This window comes from Quercus robur, chromosome 5 (genome assembly GCF_932294415.1).
Source record: "Quercus robur chromosome 5, dhQueRobu3.1, whole genome shotgun sequence".
NCBI classification, from domain to species: Eukaryota; Viridiplantae; Streptophyta; class Magnoliopsida; order Fagales; family Fagaceae; genus Quercus; species Quercus robur.
The window spans coordinates 25,200,825-25,222,381 of record NC_065538.1 but is presented as its reverse complement, the minus strand read 5'-3'; the positions used below and the strand labels follow the sequence as shown (position 1 = coordinate 25,222,381).

The window sequence follows — 21,557 nt, the reverse complement described above, 5'->3', positions numbered from 1 at the left end:
TTTCTTTCTTTCTTTGCTAGAAGAGCCCATTAGAATAATCATTGTCAAAACCTACCCTTTATACATTGATTATAATTTGTGTACTGGAGAACTGCGCAAAGAAATAAAAAATATTTAATCATTTGTGCTTGTTAACATGCTTGACAAGTGATCAGCTTGGTGTTCTTTGTGACAAAATTTTCAAAAAGCCTTATCAGAGATCTCAAAGTCAAATTCAAACAAAGGGAAAAAAAATTATGTGGTCAAATTGCATAGTTTATGTTGAGTCCTTAGGAAAGGTGCTCATCATCAAAACCTACCTCTTTATAACTACATAAAACCCATGACAATTTGTGTGTCCTTAGGAAGAACAAAACTGCAAGTAACTCGATTTTGGGCGAATCTAGTTTTTCATTGAAACTCGATTTTTAACTTACATGGAAGTAACCTTGTTTAGTAAGTTTTTGCAAGTAACTCGATTTTGGGCGAATTGAGTTTTTCATTGAAACTCGATTTTTAAAAAATCGAGTTTGAAAACAGGGGCATATCCCAAAATAATTTCAGAACATGGACATTTTGCTTGAATTTTTGGGTGAAAGGGGTATTTGGCCATTTTGGCCCATTTGCCCACCCTTCTAACTTTTAAGTATCTTTACCAACCAACAGTGTAGTCAACAAAGCATCGTACAAAGGAAAGAGCAAGGTTAAAAGCAATACGGTTTAATCCTCCCACTCGATCTTGACATCCATGCTGACAAAATTTAGTCAATATATTAAAAGCAATCAAATGATCCTGAATATAACTACTTTCCCCCATATTTAGTTGATGCAACTTCTTTTCAAGTATAAAAGATTTATAAGCAACTTTGACATATATATCTTCTCTAACTTTTTCCACAATTTTTGGGGAGAAGTTTCATTCAACACGCTATAGCTTTACCCCTAAGGCAAGACTCACATGAATAGTACTCACTATTTTCATCTTAAGCTCTTCCAGTTCATCATTGGACATAGTGGCCGACTTTTGTAATTTCCGATAGTATGCTTTAATCAAATTTTGCTGCACCATGATATCTTTGAGAGTACTTTATCAAAGGCTAAAACTATTCATCCTATCTAATGGTCCACCTCAAACGTTGCGCTTGCTGTCTCTTGGATTCCAAACCAATAGCTTTGATGCCAATTTGTTGCGAAAAAACACACAAGACAATAAAAGGCATATACAGGAACACAAAATCTAATATCATATCACAAACTCTATGACTACATTCATGGGTACTATCAAAAATAGATAAATAAATAAATAACAAATCTGCTTATCTGAGCGGCCAAAAGAAATAGATTCTTTGATGGGTATCTCAAAATTACATAACACTAACAACAATTTCCTCAGGAGAAGTCAAAATAGTATATGGGTATCTCAAAAATCACAATTCTACATAGAATAACATAGCATACATGATTCAGAAAGAGCACAAAACCCAAAAAATATATATTAAATCCTTTCTACATATGAATGTATATGTCAATTATATATATATATATATATATATATAAATGAAGCAAAATACATATGTAAACAGAAAAATTCAGAAAATAAATTGAAAAAGAGAGAGAAGAAAACTTTCTTGCAACGTCAGGTGTTAGAAGTGGCAAGAAAACTTTTGGCGTCAGTGGTTGGAAATGACGAGAAAGAGAGACGGTTTTGGGCGTTTTCTGATGAGACAAAGGTCAGTATCGTTGGAACTGGTGATGATGGCCAGCGTATCTAGATCTCTATCTCCGGTTGCGATGCTAGGCAACGGCTGTAAAGGTTTGGAGTTGAGAGAGAGAGAAGATGGAGGTGCTGGTGTGCTGTGGACTATGATGGTGCAGATAGAAACAGAGAGGGAGAGGAGAAAATACATCCTGTTACGGGTGTATGTTTCTCTCCTCTCACAGTGGGTGGAACCTACAGTCCACCAACTGTGGGTCCCACTAGCTTGTGAGTGGGAGAAAGTATACACTCGTAATAGGGTATACTTACTCGAGGGAGAGAGATGAATTTTTTTTTTTTTTTTGGGTGACTTATTAGGGTTTGTTTGGGATTGACTTATTTTATTGAAACTAAAAACTTTTTGTTGAAGGTATTATAGATAAAGGTAAAAGTTACCTGAAATAATACAGTGAGACCCATAAATAGTACCAAAAAGTGCAGTGGGACCCATAAATAATAGCAAAAATAAACTGAATAGTAAAATAAACTAACTTTTTAAGATGGAGCCAAACGCACACTCAGATAGATGAAAATTTTGATTTTGCAAAAAGGGGTAAAGCATGAGTTTGCTGACTTGTAATCTTTATACATAGGTCAATTTTTTATTCAACTTAGAAACACTAACCAGAATAACAGTTTCTAGTGTTTAAATACTGAAAATTGTGAGTCCAAAAAAATAAATAAATAAAGTGTTTGATAAGAGAATTTTTTTTAGGAGTGTTTGAGTTACGTTTCTTATTTTAGGGTGTTTAAATACGGAATTTAGAAGACTCCTCTTACTAGTTTTCAATTTTCAAATAACATTGCTCAATGATACTTTTGTAAATAAGTAAAAAATTGTAGGTTCCATTGATTAGACTACATGTCATCAAATTTAAAAAAAAAAAAAAAAAAAAAAAAAAAAAAAAAAAAAAACACACACCCACACATACCAAATACACAATTATGTTTTTTTATTTTTGAAAAGACGTTATTAGAAATATAGTACCAAACACATTTTTTGCATTATGAGTACCTTAAATACGTGTTTTCATAATACTTTTTAAACCATAGTGTTCACATCATTTTGAACAACAATACTAAAACATCTCTACCAAACAGGCCCTAAGTCGGGGTTCCTGAAACATCGTATACTTTCTCCTACATCAAGGGCTTATAAAAACAACGTCATTCTTGCTCAACGTTTTAGATTTATTAGTTTCCCTCATATCAAACAGGAAGGCAATAGGCCTGCCCACATTCTAGCCCAATTTACTAAACAGATTGGTGACTTTGTGGTTTGGTTGGAGGAAACTCCCAGCCTTATTGAGTACACATGTACTTAGGATGTACCTTTTTCTTCTTCAGTTGGTTAAATAAGAAGTTCAATCTTTCCATCAAAAAAAAAAAAAACAACAACAACAGCAACAACGCCATTAAAATGGTGCCATGAGTAATATGCAAGAAACTCACAAGAAATTATTTTATAAACATGTCAATATTGTGTGACAAAATCATTTACTATGAAGCAATGTATTGTGAGTTAGAAATGAGTGAATAAAGTTACCAATATGCATGAAGAAATGGTAATATTTCCTATTAATAATAGGAAGAAAAGAAATAAGGTAGATAATAATGGGTGGTCAATGTGATTTTACTGGAAATCATCATCAAGAGGAAAATTATGTTAGTGAGGAGATGCAAGGTTCAACCTCTGATTTTGCTACTACTTATCCGTTGAGGGTTTTTTTTTTTTTTTTTGGGTAAGAAAAGAATTATTTTTGTTTAGATTTTTTAAAAGGCAGGGTTGTTTATTTTGGATAAAATTGGTTAATTGGGTTTAATTTTTTTAGTTTTACTATTAGTAATTTTTGTTGCTGAGATCATTTTTTAGGCTTGTATATTTTGTTTTAGATTTTAGATCTATAAATTTTTTTATGGTCACTAAAATGAGGAAAATGTTAGAGCTACAAACTTTTATTATAAATTGTTGATGTGATGATAAGTGGTTAATGGTAAGTAAAAAATTATGTAAGTGGTGGGCCTATATGTGAACCAATAAAAAATTTCTACTAAAAAAATTAGTAAAAATGTTTTAAAAAGTTTGTGAGTACAACATTACTCTTAAAAGAATCAATGATATTGTTGAAGAGGAGCAAAATGAAATTTTATAGAACAAAATTGCTAAATTAGTATACATATATATAATATAATATTTTAAAAAAAAAACTAGGGGGGTCATTGCTCCCCTAGTCCAACAGTGGCTCTGTCCTTATACTCTTCTTGAGTTCCGTAAGAACTTGTGGGTTCTCATCAATCAAAAAGAAGATGACAAAGGAAGTACTAAAGAGATTAATGCAATTCAACAATCCAGACTTACATTTATGATAGGAGTGTGTGTAGGTCGGATTGGGCGGGTTGAAAAAATCCAACCCACCAACCTATATACAAAAATGGTGGGTTAGTTGAAAATTTGCCTAGTTTCAACTCAATAGGTTAGGTGGGTTTCTTTTAGTTATGTGTAGTACACTAAATTTCAAATTTTATTTACCATTTACGAATAAATTTAAAAAGTATTTCCTCTAAGTTCTGTATAACATTGAAGGGCATGTAACAAAAATATAAATTATTATAGCAAACCATAGGAAGTGTCTATTTTCTCATAAATCAAAGTACACACTTCTTATGGTATGAGTATTTTCTAACTTTTTTCTATAAAAAAAAAAAAAAAAAAAAAAAATCATCATATCCATGACATTAGTATGCTTACAAATACGTCGGAAAAGTATCGTATTTTCCATATTAGCATGTATAAATCATGAAGTTAATTAAAAAAACTTATATATATATATATATATATGCAGGTTCGGTCGACCCACCACTTTAATAATTGAACCCACCCAACTTGTTTGGAAATAAATATTAGGCTAAAATGCAAAATTTACTCTCTATTTTTCATCAAAAATCATTTCAGTCCTTTATCTTTACTTTCGTTCATTTTAGTTTTCTAACTTTCAAGTTTATTCAATTAATGATTGAAAAGTATTTTCCAATTTTTTTTTTTTAAAAAATTTTAACAAAAGTTGACAGAAAGACCTTAATTGAATAAATTTGAAATTTAGAGGACTGAAATGAATGAAAGCAAAGTTAGATAACTAAAATGCATTCTAAAAAGACTTAGAAAGTAGGTTTTGCATTTTAGCCTAAATATTATATCCATGAGGGGCAGTGTAGAGCAGAGCGGATTTGATAATTTGGTCCGATGGAACTAGCTAGTTGTTGCACAGACCTATTTTACATATAAAATGTCAAAGGACTACATATTTCATTCATAATACCTAGGAAGAGCAAAAGATCATTTGCAAGAATTTATCATTTAATGTATATTAAAATTTCAATTTTCGTCCAATCAAAATTATGATATATCGTTAAAGAAAAATAATGCCATACAAATGAACGTAACTAACAGACCATATTTAAGTAAAAAAATATAGAGATTTTAGTAACAATATAACTAAAATTTTGTTGAGGCTTCTGTGAATGCTCTATGCATAATTACTTGTTAGAGTACAAATAACATTAACAATGAGAAAAAGTTATCTCTTTTCAAAAATAAAAAATTGGATTGTGCCATTATTTCATCCTGGGCGGCTACAAATAGAAAGTAAAGTGATGGCATGGTTCATTCCCTATTTCCCTTGCTTGTTGTTGTTGGCATCATTTTGTTCTTCTTTTGGGAATCCCAACCCATCTCATCCATCTTTCATGAGTTTTGTCTGCTAAAGATGGGCTGGTTCAGGTTTGCCCTCCCTCTAGTCTTCATAAGAAAGAATCTGACTATCACACCAAAGTGGAGGAAGTGGAGGAACATGGGTGGGGGACCTGAATGCATGAGAACCATAATTAAAGTTGACCTAAATATTGTAATTTATATTGTTGATAACATAGTATTTAAAGATGATCTTGCTCTTTGCATCAGAGAGATTTTATTTTTTGAAGATTTTGGTTCTTAACAAACCCCATTTCTTGCTATATATAAGTCACACTGAGATTTCATCCTCAATCATCAATTTCTCCTTGGCAGAAAAAAGGGGATAATAGATGTATATATAACCAAGGTTTTGAAACTCGAACTGGACCGTATGGTCTGACCAGAAAAACCTCGAACCGCTCATTTTTGCGGTTCTTTTAGCCTCAAGAACTACTCTATGGGAAAAAAGCAGGGACCCGTGCGAACCGCTGTCGAACCTCACGGTTCTCGCAGTTCTCATAGGTCCCTTTTTAAAAAAAAAAAAAAAATTAAAGCCACCATACCAGAATATTTACTATTTTTGGTAAAAAAAAAAAAAAAAAATTCCACTGGTAAAGAATTTGAATAAAAGTAAAAAGAAATTAGAAAATGTCTGATCTGACCCAGAAAATGTCTGATATTTATTTCAATCTCTTTGTTTCACTCTCAAAAAACGTCTCACATAATCCAAACAAAAAACACAAAACAAAGTCTAATTCTTACAACAAAGTTGAATCAGAACAAGTAAATATGAAAAAAAAAAAAGAAAAAAAAAAAAGAGAAAGAAGAACAAGCCGATCTGACCCAGTCTGGTGGGGGGGGGGGGGGAGGGAGGAGAATGAAAGGCGGTGGGGTGGCGGACGAGATAGTGCTGCATGGTGAATGCCGATCTCCACCGGCTTTGTCCTTTCGGTGACCTCGATCTCCGCTGGCCTTCAATATGTGCACCTTGATCTCCACTGGCGCTTCAAATTCTCCTCTCTCTCTCTCTCTCTCTCTCTCTCTTCTCTCTTTTTTGATGTGAATATGTGAATGTGATAACTGTGAAGTAAATGTGAGGTTGAGAGTTGAGTAATAAATTGGGTCCATATGAAAATGTGTGGTTGTCTTTATCCCTTAGTTTTATTTATTTATTTATTTATTTATTTTTATGTAATTGTGTGGTATTTTTTTTTAATTCAAACGTGTGGTATTTAATATTAAGAAATGCTATCACAATATTTTCACAATAAATTTTAAGTAATAGATTGTTATTAGCTAATATTGGAGAGTAAAAAAATAATTTCAGTAGTGGGTTCAAATTAGAACTAGTAACAACTTTCTACATAATATTTTGATGTGATTCTTGTGAAAATATTGCGAAAAATATTATGGATATAACATAACAATTCTTTCTTCATCTGCTTTTGTTTGTATTGCTTTTTTATCTCTTCCTTTAATTTCATTTACTTTTGTTTCTAGTGCTTTTTTAGGTTTGTGAATGTAAGCTAGACAGCTAGTCACGTGGGCATTGGAAAGTGGAAATTGGAAAGACAATCTGATGCTTTTAATTTTCTTTTTATAAAAAAATGGTTATTATTATTATTGGATAGATATTTCATATTTGGGCTATAGATGGATATATTAGACATAGTTAAAATATGGATTTATAGTTTTAATTGGACTATTTTAGTTAATTTTTCTATTTTTTACTAATTTAATATTTATATATATTTAAAATAATTATTAAATTAATTATGACGTCATCACAGTTCGATCCCGGTTCAACCTCAAAAACCTTGAAACTCTCCCTTTTACGGTTTAATGAACGATCCAGGTCTGAAAACTTTGTATATAACACCTATAAATTGAATAACCAAAAAAAAAAAAAAAAAAAGAGAAACCAAAAATATAAAACTCCTTGTATGCATGTGAGTCATGTTTTTAATTTAATTTTTGAAAAGCTAAAAAGATTTGTTTGCTTTTTGTTTCTTTACTTTATTGGCAAAAGCAAACAATAAGAAAATGGGAACTTCTTGAAAAGCTTAAAAAGGAACTCAAACCTATAGTGAGAGAGATGGCTTAATAATTCTCTCTTTGGTTTGTGACATAATCAACGATTTCATATATAACCCCTTAGCCTAAATGAAGGCATGCAAGTGCACTCACTTGCGATGCCTGTTTGCTGATATCAGCCATGAAGTTGTGTGGCAAAAACACAAAGTAAGAAACGGATGTTCATGGAATAAAGTGAAAACGATTATATCATTGATGATGGGTGTAAAAAATTTGAGAAAATATATTGAATGATTATTATTATTTAGATGATATAACCTTTTCTAACAAAAATGAAAAATAAAATGTGGCTATATTATAAATGTTTATGAGGTGTAATTTAAGAAGGATATTAAACAGGTTAGTTAGATACCATTTGAGATCCCTAAGACCATAATTTAATTAATGACATTTTTTTTAATATTTAAATATCAATCAATTTTTTTTTTCAAAAAATAAATAATTTTTATTTAACTTTATAGAATATAAATTCATGTACTTAAAATTCTTTTTATTTTATTTTTTAACTTTTACTTTTTAAGAAACAAAATATTGCTAAGTTTTTGTATTTATATTTTGCTAACACATTATTTTCATTGATAATGTGATAATCCGCCTAACCTTCTTGTGATAGAATTGATATTAAGAGGAATACTTCCTCAATATATATATATATATATATATGTTTGTTCGTTTAGACCCGTTAAATAGATTGTTTAACCTAATTAATTAACCAAGTTTATTATTAGGTTTATTATTCAGATCTAGGTTAAACAAGCACATATCAAATCATGCATAAAAGCGCAGAAAAAGTAAATAATGCCATGATATGATGACCTAGGAAAACCAATAAAACGAACCGTTTCAAGGTAAAAACTTGGAGAGGATTTCTTTTTTGAGAAACAAGACTTCAAATTTTTATTAAGCAGACAAGGCTGGGAAATCAGCCTGTACATATTGGAGGATATCTGGTGGTACATCTTCCATCCAGATATTTAAACTTTGGCTCAAAATTGCCATCCTAGCCAAACTATGAGCTACAGTATTTCCTTGACGACTAACATGAGTGAAGGTAATACTTGTAAAAGAGAGAGCTAAAACCTGTGCATCCCGAATCAAGAGTCCATGAAGGGATAGAGAAGGACTTGGACTTGGAGAGGATTTGACCTAACTATTCTCAAGGTAAATTAAATCCAATAAAAGAGAATTAAAGTTTTTACAATCAGATTTAACTCTAAATCTATTGCTACCTCCAGTAGTAACTTACTGACATAACCATGTGCAAGCTCTGAATCCATGGACTCTTCTCTTCTTGGATTTACAGCAACACAAGCCTCCTTGCTTGTGACTTTGAGATCCCACACAAAGGTTTCAGATCACCATTAGTAATAATCTTGATGCAGCAACTATGTTCTACCAAACGTTTGATTGTAGTTCTTGCTCTGGTAGATTCTAGTGTAGTTAGAAGGTACAAAACCTCTCAAATCTCACAAAAAGTAACACACAAGTCTCTTTTTCAAAAGCTTGAAAAATGTAGCTAGGGTTTTCCTTAATATACTAGAAGTGTTTCACTGGAAACCCAAAACTTTTAAGCAAAGTTTGGGTGGAAATAAAATTCTACAGAAATTTCATGTCTACGATTTTCGATTGGTCGGATTTCACTGAATTTGAATTCTCCTTTCTACGGCTTGAATGTTCTTGTATTTTGACATGTAATACCTTGAGTATTGTCTAATCAAACCTATAGATCTAAAAATCTATATCTGGACAAGTTTGTGCTCGCAGTTTGCCAATTGTTCTAAACTTTTAGAACTTAACAATATATATATTTTTTTTGCACGACCAATTGTAACAAGTATTATTACTAACATTTTGTAAGCCAGAAAGGAATCTAGTCTTTTTATATAATAATAAAATTACATTTCATGTTTGAACATCATTGTTCTTACATCCATTGGTATAATCTTTCTATTATATTATTTCATTAATTATCTTCTAACTCTCTTCAATGAATTTCGTATTCATAAATGAGATTATCATCTAAATTTTATGTTATATTTTTTATATTGTTAATAACGAATTTATTAAAGGATTGTATTTGAGGATTCGATAAATTTCTCTTTCTCTCTCTCTCTAGTATTTCATATCCAAAGTAATATTTTCCACTTAATATTTGTAATTAAAAAAATTATAAATAAAAGAATATTATATACAATATAGAATTGTAATATGACAAGAATAAAATTAAATTTAAAGCATGGAAAAGTATAATATATTATTTAATCAATTAAAATTTTTTCATTCATGATATGAGAAGTAATTAATCAATCTCTAGGGTGTGTTACATTATTCTTTCACATAATAGTAGGCAACCAGAGATACGTTAAATTCACAATGGGTTGCACCATTCTTGTGAGAGAGTACTACCTCATTATGTTTTAAGAATACTTAATAGTTTTGCACACCCTTGATGCGATAGTCACTTTACAAATATAAACACTTGCGAGGTATGGAGGAGGGGAGGGGCAAGAGCTGGGGTTCAAGTCTCCAAGAGAGAGTTTCATCTACATATACATTTAGATTAGACTAAAGTAAAATTTTTATCTTATAAAAAAAAAAAAAAAAAAAAAAAAAAAAAAAAAAAAAAAAAACCCTAATAAAGAATACTTAGTTACTTATTTTAAAAACATTTTCCCCCACTTTTTTAATCGAAAATGAATAAACCTAATATATATACATTTTTTTTTTTTTTGGTTCCTTTTGTTTTCTTCATATATATATATATTTTTTTGATAGGGATCATTCTTTATTGTTATTTCCCTTTTTTTTTTTTTTTGGTGATAAAAAAAAGTTAAGGAAAGACATTAAGGTTCTGTTTGGATACAGCTGAAAACTGAAAACTGAAAATACTGTAACAAAATAATTTTTAAATATGTGAATAATTTTTAAATATGTGAATAGTATCGTGAGACCTACTTTAAATGAAAAAATTGCTGAAAAGTAAAATTTGTGAGTCTTGTGAATAATGCACGGGACCATCTGGGTGCTAAAAAGTGGCTAAAAGTTAAATATTACGGCTCTTGTTCACTCTTTTTTATTGCTCATATGCCTTGGTGCGTTGTTCATGTCCCATGAACAGTGCACCTAGTGTTGGTCTTAAAAAAAAAAAAAAAAAAAAAAAAAGAAAAACGTGAAAAACGTGGAAACGCTAAATCCAAACCACAACTAAGTATACAATGACAAAAGGACTTTAATTATTTGATGATTCTACGTAATCCATTAATTTTTTTTTTATAGGATGTAATCCATTACTGAAGCAATCAGTCTATGGCCATTCCTTTTCTTGGCGTTGTGGTGGGCTCAAATAACTGAAGCTCTGTCTGCCTTTTTTAAGATTCATGCATGCAATGCAAGGAGTTGTTTAAAGAAGAGGTCCCATTAATAATAGAAAGAAACATGCATGTTTTTAGAAAAATAGTAAAGTCATAATTTCTTACTATTTGTTTCTGCCAGAATTGGATGACTCATAGAAGGACCATAAAATTATTGAGAACCAAATATGAACTTTGTTATCTAGTTTTTCCTTTGTTGTACGATAAAGTAATGATCAGTTTCCACGCGAATTATAAAAAAACATGAACAGGGACACAAAGTTTGAAGCTTTAAGGCCACCCATTTCGACTCTATAAATTATTAATACTCGCACAACACAGCCAACCTGTACGCATACTGGTTTCAGAGTATAAAGGAAATTAACTAAGTTGTTTAACTTCAACACAGAGACAGAAACCATAACCCATTTCTATATTTTCAGGTTCTGATCCATAGAACCTGAAACCTGGGCCTTACTTCACGTAAATTCCAAGAAACAATTCTGGGTTTTAGTGGATTTAGCTGTTGTTGAGGCACTGATCTTTTGTTAAGAGTGGTGATATTTATAAAGCCGGTAGTATTTTTCGACTAAGCAGTCCCTCAATGTGGAGGGACACTAGCATGGAAGTTTTCTCGAAATCTTCGCGAGAAGATGATGATGAAGAAGCTCTCAAATGGGCTGCGCTACAGAAGCTTCCTACTTACAACCGTTTGACGAAAGGTTTACTGACTACACAGCAAGGTGAGACCAGTGAAATCGATGTACATCATCTTGGACTGAAGGAAAGGAGGAGTTTGATTGAGAGGTTGGTGAAGGTCTCCGAAGAAGATCATGAGAAGTTCTTGTATAAACTCAAGGACCGCTTGGAGAGGTAACTTTAATGCCGACTTATGCAGTGTTTTGTCGATGAGTCATGCTGTTCGATATTATAAATTTTACTATATAATTCTTATAAATTCATGTCTTAAATTTGAAGTAAAAAAAATAATAATATATTAAGAAAATTATCTATCATATTGTTGGGGTGGCATCGAAAATATTCATTGCCGTTTGTAAGTATTTTATAGTAAAAATTGATAGTAGTCTTAGTGGTTTTTTTTTTTTTTTTGTGTGTTAATTCTGTTTATCCAATTTCTTTTTATTTTGTTTTGATTACGTTTCATATGAATTTACAGTAATGGGTATTTTTCTCTGGATTTCTTAGAGTTGGAATTGCTATTCCCACAATTGAAGTCCATTTTGAGAATTTGAATGTTGAGGCAGAAGCGCATGTTGGGAGCAGAGCTTTGCCTACATTCTTGAACTTCTCTGTTAACATAATGGAGGTAATTACGCTTAAATAAATACACCATTTTTTTATTATTCTACAAATATTGATGCTTTTTTTTTTTTCCTTTTCTTTTTAACATTGTTTTTGATTTTAAAGGGTTGCTTGAATTATCTCCATATTCTTCCAAGTAGAAAGAAACATTTGTCTATCCTTCAAGATGTTAGAGGAGTCATCAAGCCTAGCAGGTGAGAAGGCAGCCCTTTTTACAGTTATCAAAATGAACTCTCATTGTTTGATAATTTTTCTCTTTAATGTTCCTTTTCCGGTTAGAACTTCTATTATCCATTTCTAACATGGTTTTTGTGTTTCACATAGAATGACATTACTTTTGGGTCCTCCAAGTTCTGGGAAGACCACACTCTTATTGGCTCTAGCTGGAGAGCTTGATCCCGACCTAAAGGTATTAGGCAATTTTGAATTCTAACAACTGCATATTCTACTCTTTCTTCTGTACATCTAATGCATTGAGTAAAAATTCTTGTTCAGTTTTCTGGGAAGGTGACTTATAATGGCCATGAAATGCATGAGTTTATTCCACAAAGAACTGCTGCTTATGTCAGTCAACAAGACCTCCATATTGGAGAAATGACTGTAAGGGAAACTTTGGCCTTCTCTGCAAGATGCCAAGGGGTTGGATCGCGTTATGGTTAGTTACTTTGAAGGATTATTTTGTTCCTTTTTCTTCTTTTTACATTTCCTTAATTGTACTTCTGAGGAAGTAATCCAATAATTGTTATTTAAGCTTTTTTTTTTTTTTCATAATTCCCTTTCCTTTTTATTTCGCCACTGCAGAGATGCTAGCAGAGCTAGTAAGAAGAGAGAAAGAGGCAATTATTAAGCCTGATCCCGATGTTGACATCTACATGAAGGTAGGAAGAAATCTATTGTCAATTACAACATTTGAAAATTGTAGCACTAAAATTTTTTATATTGAGAATGGTTTGTACCTCTCTAGATTGATGAGAAATTGAGAATACATTTATGGACAATTACTTTTATGGGCACCCTTGCAAATTTTACCTTTTGAGGAAATTTGTAATATATGACAAATTATGTTCAAATTAAAATAAAGCAAAACCAAACTTTTCTGTCCGGATTTTCACAGCTTACTTAAAGTATGGATTGTCATTTTATGTCATTCTATCAATTTGTTTCTGCTAATCTAGGCACTGGCAGCAGAAGGGCAGGAGGTGAATGTGGTGACAGATTACATTCTAAAGGTAATAACAGCAAATTGTTGAATCGATTAGTTTAGAAATTATCATTATAGTTCACTTTTGTTCATTTTTCCACCTTTTTTTTTTCAGGTTTTGGGATTGGAAGTCTGTGCAGATACCTTAGTAGGGAATCCAATGTTAAGGGGAATATCTGGAGGACAAAGGAAGCGAGTTACAACTGGTAAAGTCAAATTTGTAGTTCATATATACAAAATCATATTCTCTCTGTAACTTTCTAAATAATATCTAATAATTAAATTATAGGTGAGATGTTGGTTGGACCATCTAAAGTGTTATTCATGGATGAAATATCTACTGGTTTGGATAGCTCAACAACTTTTCAAATTGTGAATTCGATCAAGCAATATGTTCACATTCTCAATGGAACTGCTGTCATCTCCCTCCTCCAGCCAGCACCAGAGACTTATAATCTTTTCGATGACATTATTCTCATCTCTGATGGCCAGATTGCATACCAGGGTCCCCGTGAACAAGTGCTTGAATTTTTTGAATCAATGGGCTTTAAATGTCCTGAGAGGAAAGGGGTGGCCGACTTCCTGCAAGAAGTGAGTTTGAATAAAGGTTTCCTTTTGGTCTCGTATATGCTAATAGTAATATTATCTTCTAAAGAGATAAGCATTACAAGTAGAATCTCATATTTGGATTCATGTATAACCAATTTATAGGTGACTTCAAGGAAAGATCAGGAGCAGTACTGGGCACAGAAAGAAGAGCCCTACAATTTTGTAACAGTCAAGGAATTCGCTGAGGCATTCCAATCTTTCCATGTGGGACAGAAACTCAGAGATGAACTTGCAGCTCAGTTTGACAAGGCTAAGAGCCATCCAGCTGCTTTGACAACAAGAAAGTATGGTGTCAAAAAGGTGGAGCTGCTGAAAGCTTGCTTGTCAAGAGAATTCTCGCTCATGAAGAGGAATTCGTTTGTCTACATCTTCAAGTTCACCCAAGTAAGACGAGCTCTATATTATTTTTAAAACTTTCTTTTCTATATCAAATTTCGTTATACCAAAATTTGATTAATATAAACATTTTCTTTTCTTTTCTTCTTTTAGCTTACGATAATGGCAATGATTGTTATGACAACTTTCCTACGGACTGAGATGCACCGAAATTCAGTGACTGATGGAGGAATCTATAGTGGTGCTTTGTTCTATAGTGTTGTTGTCATCATGTTTAATGGTAGTGCTGAGATTTCCATGACTGTTGCAAAGCTTCCTGTTTTCTTCAAGCAAAGGAAGCTCCTATTCTATCCCCCATGGGCATATTCTCTCCCTGCATGGATCATCAAGATTCCAATCACGTTTGTAGAAGTTGCTGTATGGGTATTCATTACTTACTATGTCATTGGCTTTGATCCAAGTGCTGGAAGGTAAAAGATAAAGAATAAATAAATAAAATCATGCTACTTTTTTGTCAACTTACAACAATATGTTTCACTTTTTATTTTTTTATTATTATTTCAAATTATATATTTTCTCATGTTCATATTGCAGGTTTTTTAGGCAGTACCTTTTGCTTTTACTTCTTAACCAGATGGCTTCTGCCTTATTTCGCTTTATTGGGGCAATTGGTAGGGGGGACCCGATTCTTGCCAACACATTTGGATCATTTGTACTGGTCATGATGTTTGCTTTGGGTGGCTTTGTCCTGTCCAGAGGTATAATTTAATAAGTGGCTTTTCTTTTATAATTGGACAAAATCATTTCTATTGCTTCTTATTTCATTGCGTACTCCCACAGAGAACATAAAGAAATGGTGGATATGGGGTTACTGGATGTCACCGATAATGTATGCACAGAATGCTATAGTAGTTAACGAGTTTCTTGGGATGAGTTGGAGACGTGTAATTTCTTAAATTGGCCACTATAAACTTCTTCTTTTTTCAAAATCTCTTAATAATTGTATGACATTTGAACCTGTTTATCTACTAAAGGTTCTCCCAAACTCAACGGAACCACTAGGAATTGAAGTTTTGAAGTCCCGTGGATTCTTTACACATGCATATTGGTATTGGATAGGAGTGGGGGCATTAATTGGATTTATATTACTTTTCAATGCTGCCTTCACTCTGGCTCTCACGTATCTCAATCGTGAGTACCTCCACCTTTTCAACTTCAAGGCATACATGTGAGAGATTATGTACTAATGTTTCCTAAAATATTGTGTAGCATTGGGAAAGCCACAGTCTGTTAAATCAGAAGAACCTCAAAGTCAAAAAAAGAGCATAGGTGATATGTCTCTTATACAATGCATGCTTGTTTGTGTGTGCTCTTGTATTTTGTAAAATTTTAATTTCTCTTAAACCCAATTGAATTTTTTTAATCTGCAGAGAATGGATATGAAATTAAGAGGGGCAGTATCACCTCTAGCCCCTCATCTATTAGCGTAGAAGCTTCTGTAGAGATCAATCAGAACAGGAAAAGAGGAATGATTCTTCCATTTGACCAACATACCATTACCTTCGATGAAATAAAGTACTCTGTTGACATGCCACAGGTAACTTGTAAAATTTAATATAAACATTTTGGAAATGATACCTTCTTTTTTTTTTTTTTTTTTAAATAACTGTGCAGGAAATGAAGAATCAAGGTGTTACAGAGGATAAATTGGAGCTTCTGAAGGGTGTGAGTGGTGCATTCAGGCCAGGAGTTCTCACAGCACTGATGGGTGTAAGTGGTGCTGGTAAAACAACTTTGATGGATGTACTCGCTGGTAGAAAAACTGGTGGATATATCGATGGGAAGATCACGATTTCTGGGTATCCAAAGAAGCAAGAAACATTTGCTAGAGTTTCTGGATACTGTGAGCAGAACGACATCCACTCTCCTCATGTAACTGTCTACGAGTCCTTGCTCTACTCAGCATGGCTTCGTTTATCCCCTGTTGTCGACTCTCAAAAAAAGAAGGTTGGTTTCCAAAACTTGAATGTATTTCTGGCATTGGGTTTCTCCTATTTGTTTGATCGCAATTCACAGGTTACAAGGCAAGTCATTTTTGAAAAGTTGGTTGTCAAATTAAATTTTGTTGAGCTATAGTCAGACTCAGGTTTTGCTTGAGGCCTTGGTTCATGATTGGAGTAATAAATTTTGCATATTATAAGCTTGTAATTCTTACCTTATGTGGTTAATTGCCTATCCAAAAAAGAAAAAAAAAATCTTGCCTTTTGTGCTCGGACAGACAAGTCAAAGACAGCTTATAAGCATGATTGATGTCATCAAAGCCAAGTATTCATAAAATTGTTCATGGTAGCCGAGCAAAGTCTTGTGAATGCTGATTTAGGATTCATATATTACACTATAGGGGCTTTATTACAGTTAAGAATCTCTGAATTGTAAAGAATTTTAGTCAAATACAAGCAGATTGAATATTTCACCAGCTTGTTATGCTGAGTTTTTTTGCAAACGAGAAATGTTTGCAGATGTTTGTTGAGGAAGTTATGGAACTTGTGGAGCTGAAACCATTGAGACAGGCATTAGTCGGGTTGCCAGGTGTAAATGGTCTCTCAACTGAGCAACGTAAGAGGCTAACAATTGCAGTCGAGTTAGTTGCCAACCCCTCCATAATTTTCATGGATGAGCCAACCTCAGGGTTGGATGCTAGAGCTGCTGCTATAGTTATGAGAACTGTGAGGAACACCGTTGACACTGGAAGAACGGTTGTGTGCACCATCCATCAGCCAAGCATTGACATATTTGAAGCTTTTGATGAGGTGAGAAATACTAATAAATCAAAATGATTGGAACTTTTGTTCATATTCTCTTCTGCATATGGGAATGACATGTTTAACATGACATCACAGCTATTCCTAATGAAGCTCGGGGGACAAGAGATATATGTAGGGCCATTGGGTCGCCATTCTTGCCATTTAATCCAGTATTTTGAGGTATGATGTTACAGAATGTCAGGAAATATAGAGTCAAACTTTTAACTCTAGATCTTAATCTTTCTAAATATTTGCCAATACAAGTACCTCTCTTATCTTTTAGGGAATAGAAGGAGTAAGTAAAATTAAAGATGGTTACAATCCAGCAACTTGGATGTTGGAAGTTACTTCATCAGCGCATGAAACAACTTTGGGGATTGATTTTGCTAATGTGTACAGAAATTCAGAGCTGTACAGGTAGGTCTATTTTTATACTACCTGACTAAATTATAAGGTCAAATCTTTGTTCCTACTCCCTATACTTAGTTTAAAACTACCCTTATATCTTTTTCATAGCTATGTTGGGCTCTTTTTTTGACAAAATCTGTACAACTGAATGTCATATATTTCAGGAGAAACAAAGAACTTATTGAACAATTGAGCATCCCTACTATTGGATCGAAGGACCTCTATTTCCCTACTCAATACTCACAATCATATTTCACCCAATTCATGGCTTGCTTATGGAAACAACATTGGTCATATTGGCGCAACCCACTGTACACTGCTGTAAGATTTATCTTCACGACTGTCATAGCCCTGATGTTCGGGACAATGTTCTGGAACCTTGGCTCAAAAACGTAAGTTACAACTGGGGAACAAAGAATGATATAATTGTGCAAATTCCTCCAATTGCTTTGAGAATTTGTATTAACTTTCGACATTAATAAATACAGGACAAAGCGACAAGATTTGTTTAATGCAATGGGTTCCATGTATGCTGCTGTTCTCTTTATTGGTGTTAAAAACGGTAATTCAGTGCAGCCAGTGGTGGCTGTCGAACGAACTGTCTTCTATAGAGAAAGAGCAGCTGGGATGTATTCAGCTTTGCCCTATGCATTTGCACAGGTAAGAACTATTTGTCTTTTGTTCACTTAGTTATACTCTTAAATTTGTTAAGAAAGATTACCTTTTTCATATGATCAATAAATTTGCATATTAAAAACTGTGATTTTAACATAATATTTTACCTATGTTTAGTTATGCAATTTCATCTTTTATTGCAGGTTCTGATTGAAGTCCCATACGTTTTTGTACAATCCATGGTCTATGGTTTTATTGTATATGTATTGATTGGATTTGAATGGACTGCTGCTAAATTCTTCTGGTACCTATTCTTCACGTATTTCTCACTGCTGTACTTCACCTTCTATGGCATGATGACTGTTGCCGTGACACCAAACCACCACATTTCTTCCATAATTTCCGCTGCATTTTATTCAATATGGAATCTCTTTTCTGGATTTATAATCCCACAACCTGTGAGTTTTTCCACCTTATTTCAATTGTATTCCTGTTTTTTTTTTTTTTTTTTTTTTTCCTACTCTCTCCTTTACAGATGTCAGATATTACATATTACTAATCATTTTTCCCTGTTTTTTTATTTTTTTTTATTTGCCTACCTTGTCAACAATAGAGGATCCCTATTTGGTGGAGATGGTACTCTTGGGCATGTCCATTAGCCTGGACCTTGTATGGGTTGGTCGCACCACAGTTTGGAGATAAGAAAGACATGCTTGATACTGGTGAAAGAGTGGAAGATTTTGTGAGAGACTATTTCGGTTTCAATCATGATTTCCTAGGAGTGGTTGCAACTGTCGTTGTTGGGTTTGCAATACTATTTGCATTTATCTTTGCTGTGTCTATTAAAGTGTTTAATTTCCAAAGGAGATAGATGTCGAAATTTGAGATATCATGGGAGGAGACGAGAAAGAAAGAACGGAGGAGATTAACTAGGTCTCTAAATACTATTTATTGCTGAAAACTGAAAACACTGTAATAAAATAATTTCTAAATATGTGGATAATAATGCCTGAAACCTTGTTTTAAAGAAAAATTTGTTGAAATCCGTACTTACAGGTCCCGCAAACAGTACACGGGACCCACAGAAAAAAAAAACACAAGTTAGGACCTACGTCCACAAGGTCAAAAGCCGAAGGGTTACTTATTTCATTTATTTAATTTTGCTGATAACGTGTTACAAATTACAAGTAGCCCAAATTTATATTGAGATTTACGTAACTTTTTTTTTTTTTGAGAAACCAGACCCCAAGTGCGGGCTGGGCTTTATTGAAACAGAACTAAAACATCAAGGAACATCACCCAAAATCAGAGGGGTAATGTCTTCAGGACAATCTTCTAACCAAACTTGTAACTTAGGCCCTGTTTTAGCACGTTTAGCTAATGCATCAGCTACTGAATTACATGAACGAGGAACATAACAAAAATCAGAAAAATGTAAAAGAGAAGCTTGGCCAAGCACATCATCAACTATGTGACCATACAAAGATTGGTTAGCCGATCCTTTTGAAATGGCATTGATCACTACTGCTGCATCACCTTCAAATATCACTTCATGTAACCCGATCTCAACAGCAAATTGGACAGCACGCCTGCAAGCTAAAGCTTCAACCAATGCCACAGACTAAGGGAGTGGTACTCGAGCTGAAAGCGCACCTATGACAACGCCATTAGTGTCCCTGATAATCACACCCAAACCAGCAAAGTTAGAGCTTTTGAATAGAGCTCCGTCGAAGTTGGCTTTGTACCGTGGCTGTGCAGGGGCAGTCCTTTTAGGTTGGACAGGATTTTGGGCTATGACAGGTTCCTCATCGTGAGCCTCCAGGAAGTCTTGCAGGAGTCTAGCGAAGAAGATCTGGTTCAGAGGTCGAGCTAGGCGCCTAAAATGAATTGAATTTCGCCGGTTCCAGAGCAACCAAGCTGAGATAGCAAATATCTCCACCCTATAATCATCCCGAACCTGCAAAAAACTTGAGAAAAAGGTTAGAAAAATCCCCCGGTGAGTGAGGGATAGTGTGTTGCATCCAGTTGATAGTGCTCCACAATTGTGCCACCTCTGGGCAGCCCCATACAACATGCAATATATCCTCAGTTTGGGTCTGGCATATGTTGCAATAGGCAGAGGGAGTTATGTGACAATGAAACAAGTTATCCATTGTTGGAAGTGAGTTGTTACATGCTCGCCAAGTGAAGTGCTTCACCTTATTTGGGGTTCGTAGCATCCAAACACCTCTCCAAAGATGTCTCTGGGGGTGTGGATTTGAGCTACTTGGGCTGTTGGTTGCAGCTTCATTAACCAGAAGCTTGTAAGCGCTTTGAGTTGAGAAAATACCCGTAGGCGTTTTTGACCAAATGGGACTATCTTGAGGCAGACTGGTACTAAGAGGAATGCTCATGATTTTCTTCGCTTCATGAGGCAGAAAATTGTGCATAATTTCAACCTCCTTCCAAGTTCCATTCTCCTCATCAATCAAAATACTAACCTTGGCATCAGGGGGAATAGAGGGGAAAGGGGAGCTAACCGGGCGGTATACTTGATCCGGGAGCCACTTGTCCTCCTTTAAACTCACTGTTTTACCATCACCTATCCGCCAAACCATGCCTTTCCGCACCACATCCCTTGCACTTAAAATACTCTTCCATGCATACGACCCATTAATCGAGGGATTAGCTTCAAGAATGGAACAATCCGGGAAAAACCGAGCTTTAAAAACTCTATGGCAAAGTGATTCCAGGTTTTTCAACATACGCCAAACTTGCTTGGCCAACAAAGCATCATTGAACTTCTCAATCTCCTTAAACCCCATGCCTCCACAATCTTTAGCTTGACAAAGTTTCTCCCATTTTACCCAATGCACCTTCTTATTATCACCATGGCAGCCCCACCAAAATTTGCGGATCATGACCTCAATCTCCTGAATTAATCCCTTAGGAAGCTTGAAACAACTCATAGAATAGGTTGAAATGGCTTGGATGACGGACTTAATAAGCACCTCTCTGCCTGCTTGAGATAGGAGTTTCTCCTTCCAACCTTGAATTTTCTTCCAAATTCTCTCCTTAATGTATGCAAACCCTTGTCTCTTTGCTTTCCCCACAAATGCAAGTAACCCCAAATATCTCTTATATTGCCTGATAGCTGGAACACCCAACAGATGTTGTATTCGAACTTGGACATCATGGTGAGTGTTAGAACTGAAGAAGATATTTGTCTTATCTCTGTTTATTTTTTGGCCCGAACCCCTCTCATAAACTAATAAAAGATCAAGGATTACCTGACACTCAGATTCTTTTGCACGACAAAAAAGAACACTGTCATCAGCAAAAAATAGATGAGACACACATGGCCCATTTCTAC

At 33.9% G+C, this 21,557-nt stretch overlaps 1 protein-coding gene across 1 annotated transcript; it reads left to right on the top strand.

Moving 5' to 3' along the window:
- The first annotated feature begins 11,149 nt into the window (after positions 1 to 11,149).
- Positions 11,150 to 19,245, top strand: LOC126725599 (pleiotropic drug resistance protein 1-like). Its single transcript, XM_050430403.1, has 24 exons — positions 11,150 to 11,782; positions 12,116 to 12,236; positions 12,338 to 12,426; positions 12,557 to 12,641; positions 12,728 to 12,887; positions 13,034 to 13,110; positions 13,408 to 13,461; positions 13,549 to 13,639; positions 13,723 to 14,024; positions 14,145 to 14,426; positions 14,532 to 14,848; positions 14,973 to 15,136; positions 15,219 to 15,322; positions 15,413 to 15,569; positions 15,648 to 15,707; positions 15,809 to 15,975; positions 16,053 to 16,385; positions 16,898 to 17,188; positions 17,279 to 17,362; positions 17,466 to 17,599; positions 17,755 to 17,982; positions 18,079 to 18,250; positions 18,409 to 18,663; positions 18,819 to 19,245. Exons 1-24 carry the CDS (start codon positions 11,514 to 11,516, stop codon positions 19,074 to 19,076), a joined length of 4,254 nt encoding a protein of 1,417 aa, XP_050286360.1. The 5' UTR covers positions 11,150 to 11,513; the 3' UTR covers positions 19,077 to 19,245.
- The last annotated feature ends 2,312 nt before the right edge of the window (positions 19,246 to 21,557 follow it).

Coding starts and splice junctions, on each gene's coding strand:
- LOC126725599 (XM_050430403.1), top strand. CDS start 11,514: ATGTGGAGGGACACTAGCATGGAAGTTTTCTCGAAATCTTCGCGAGAA. Junction 11,783..12,115: donor CTCAAGGACCGCTTGGAGAG/GTAACTTTAATG, acceptor TGGATTTCTTAG/AGTTGGAATTGCTATTCCCA. Junction 15,137..15,218: donor TGGCTTTGTCCTGTCCAGAG/GTATAATTTAAT, acceptor GTACTCCCACAG/AGAACATAAAGAAATGGTGG.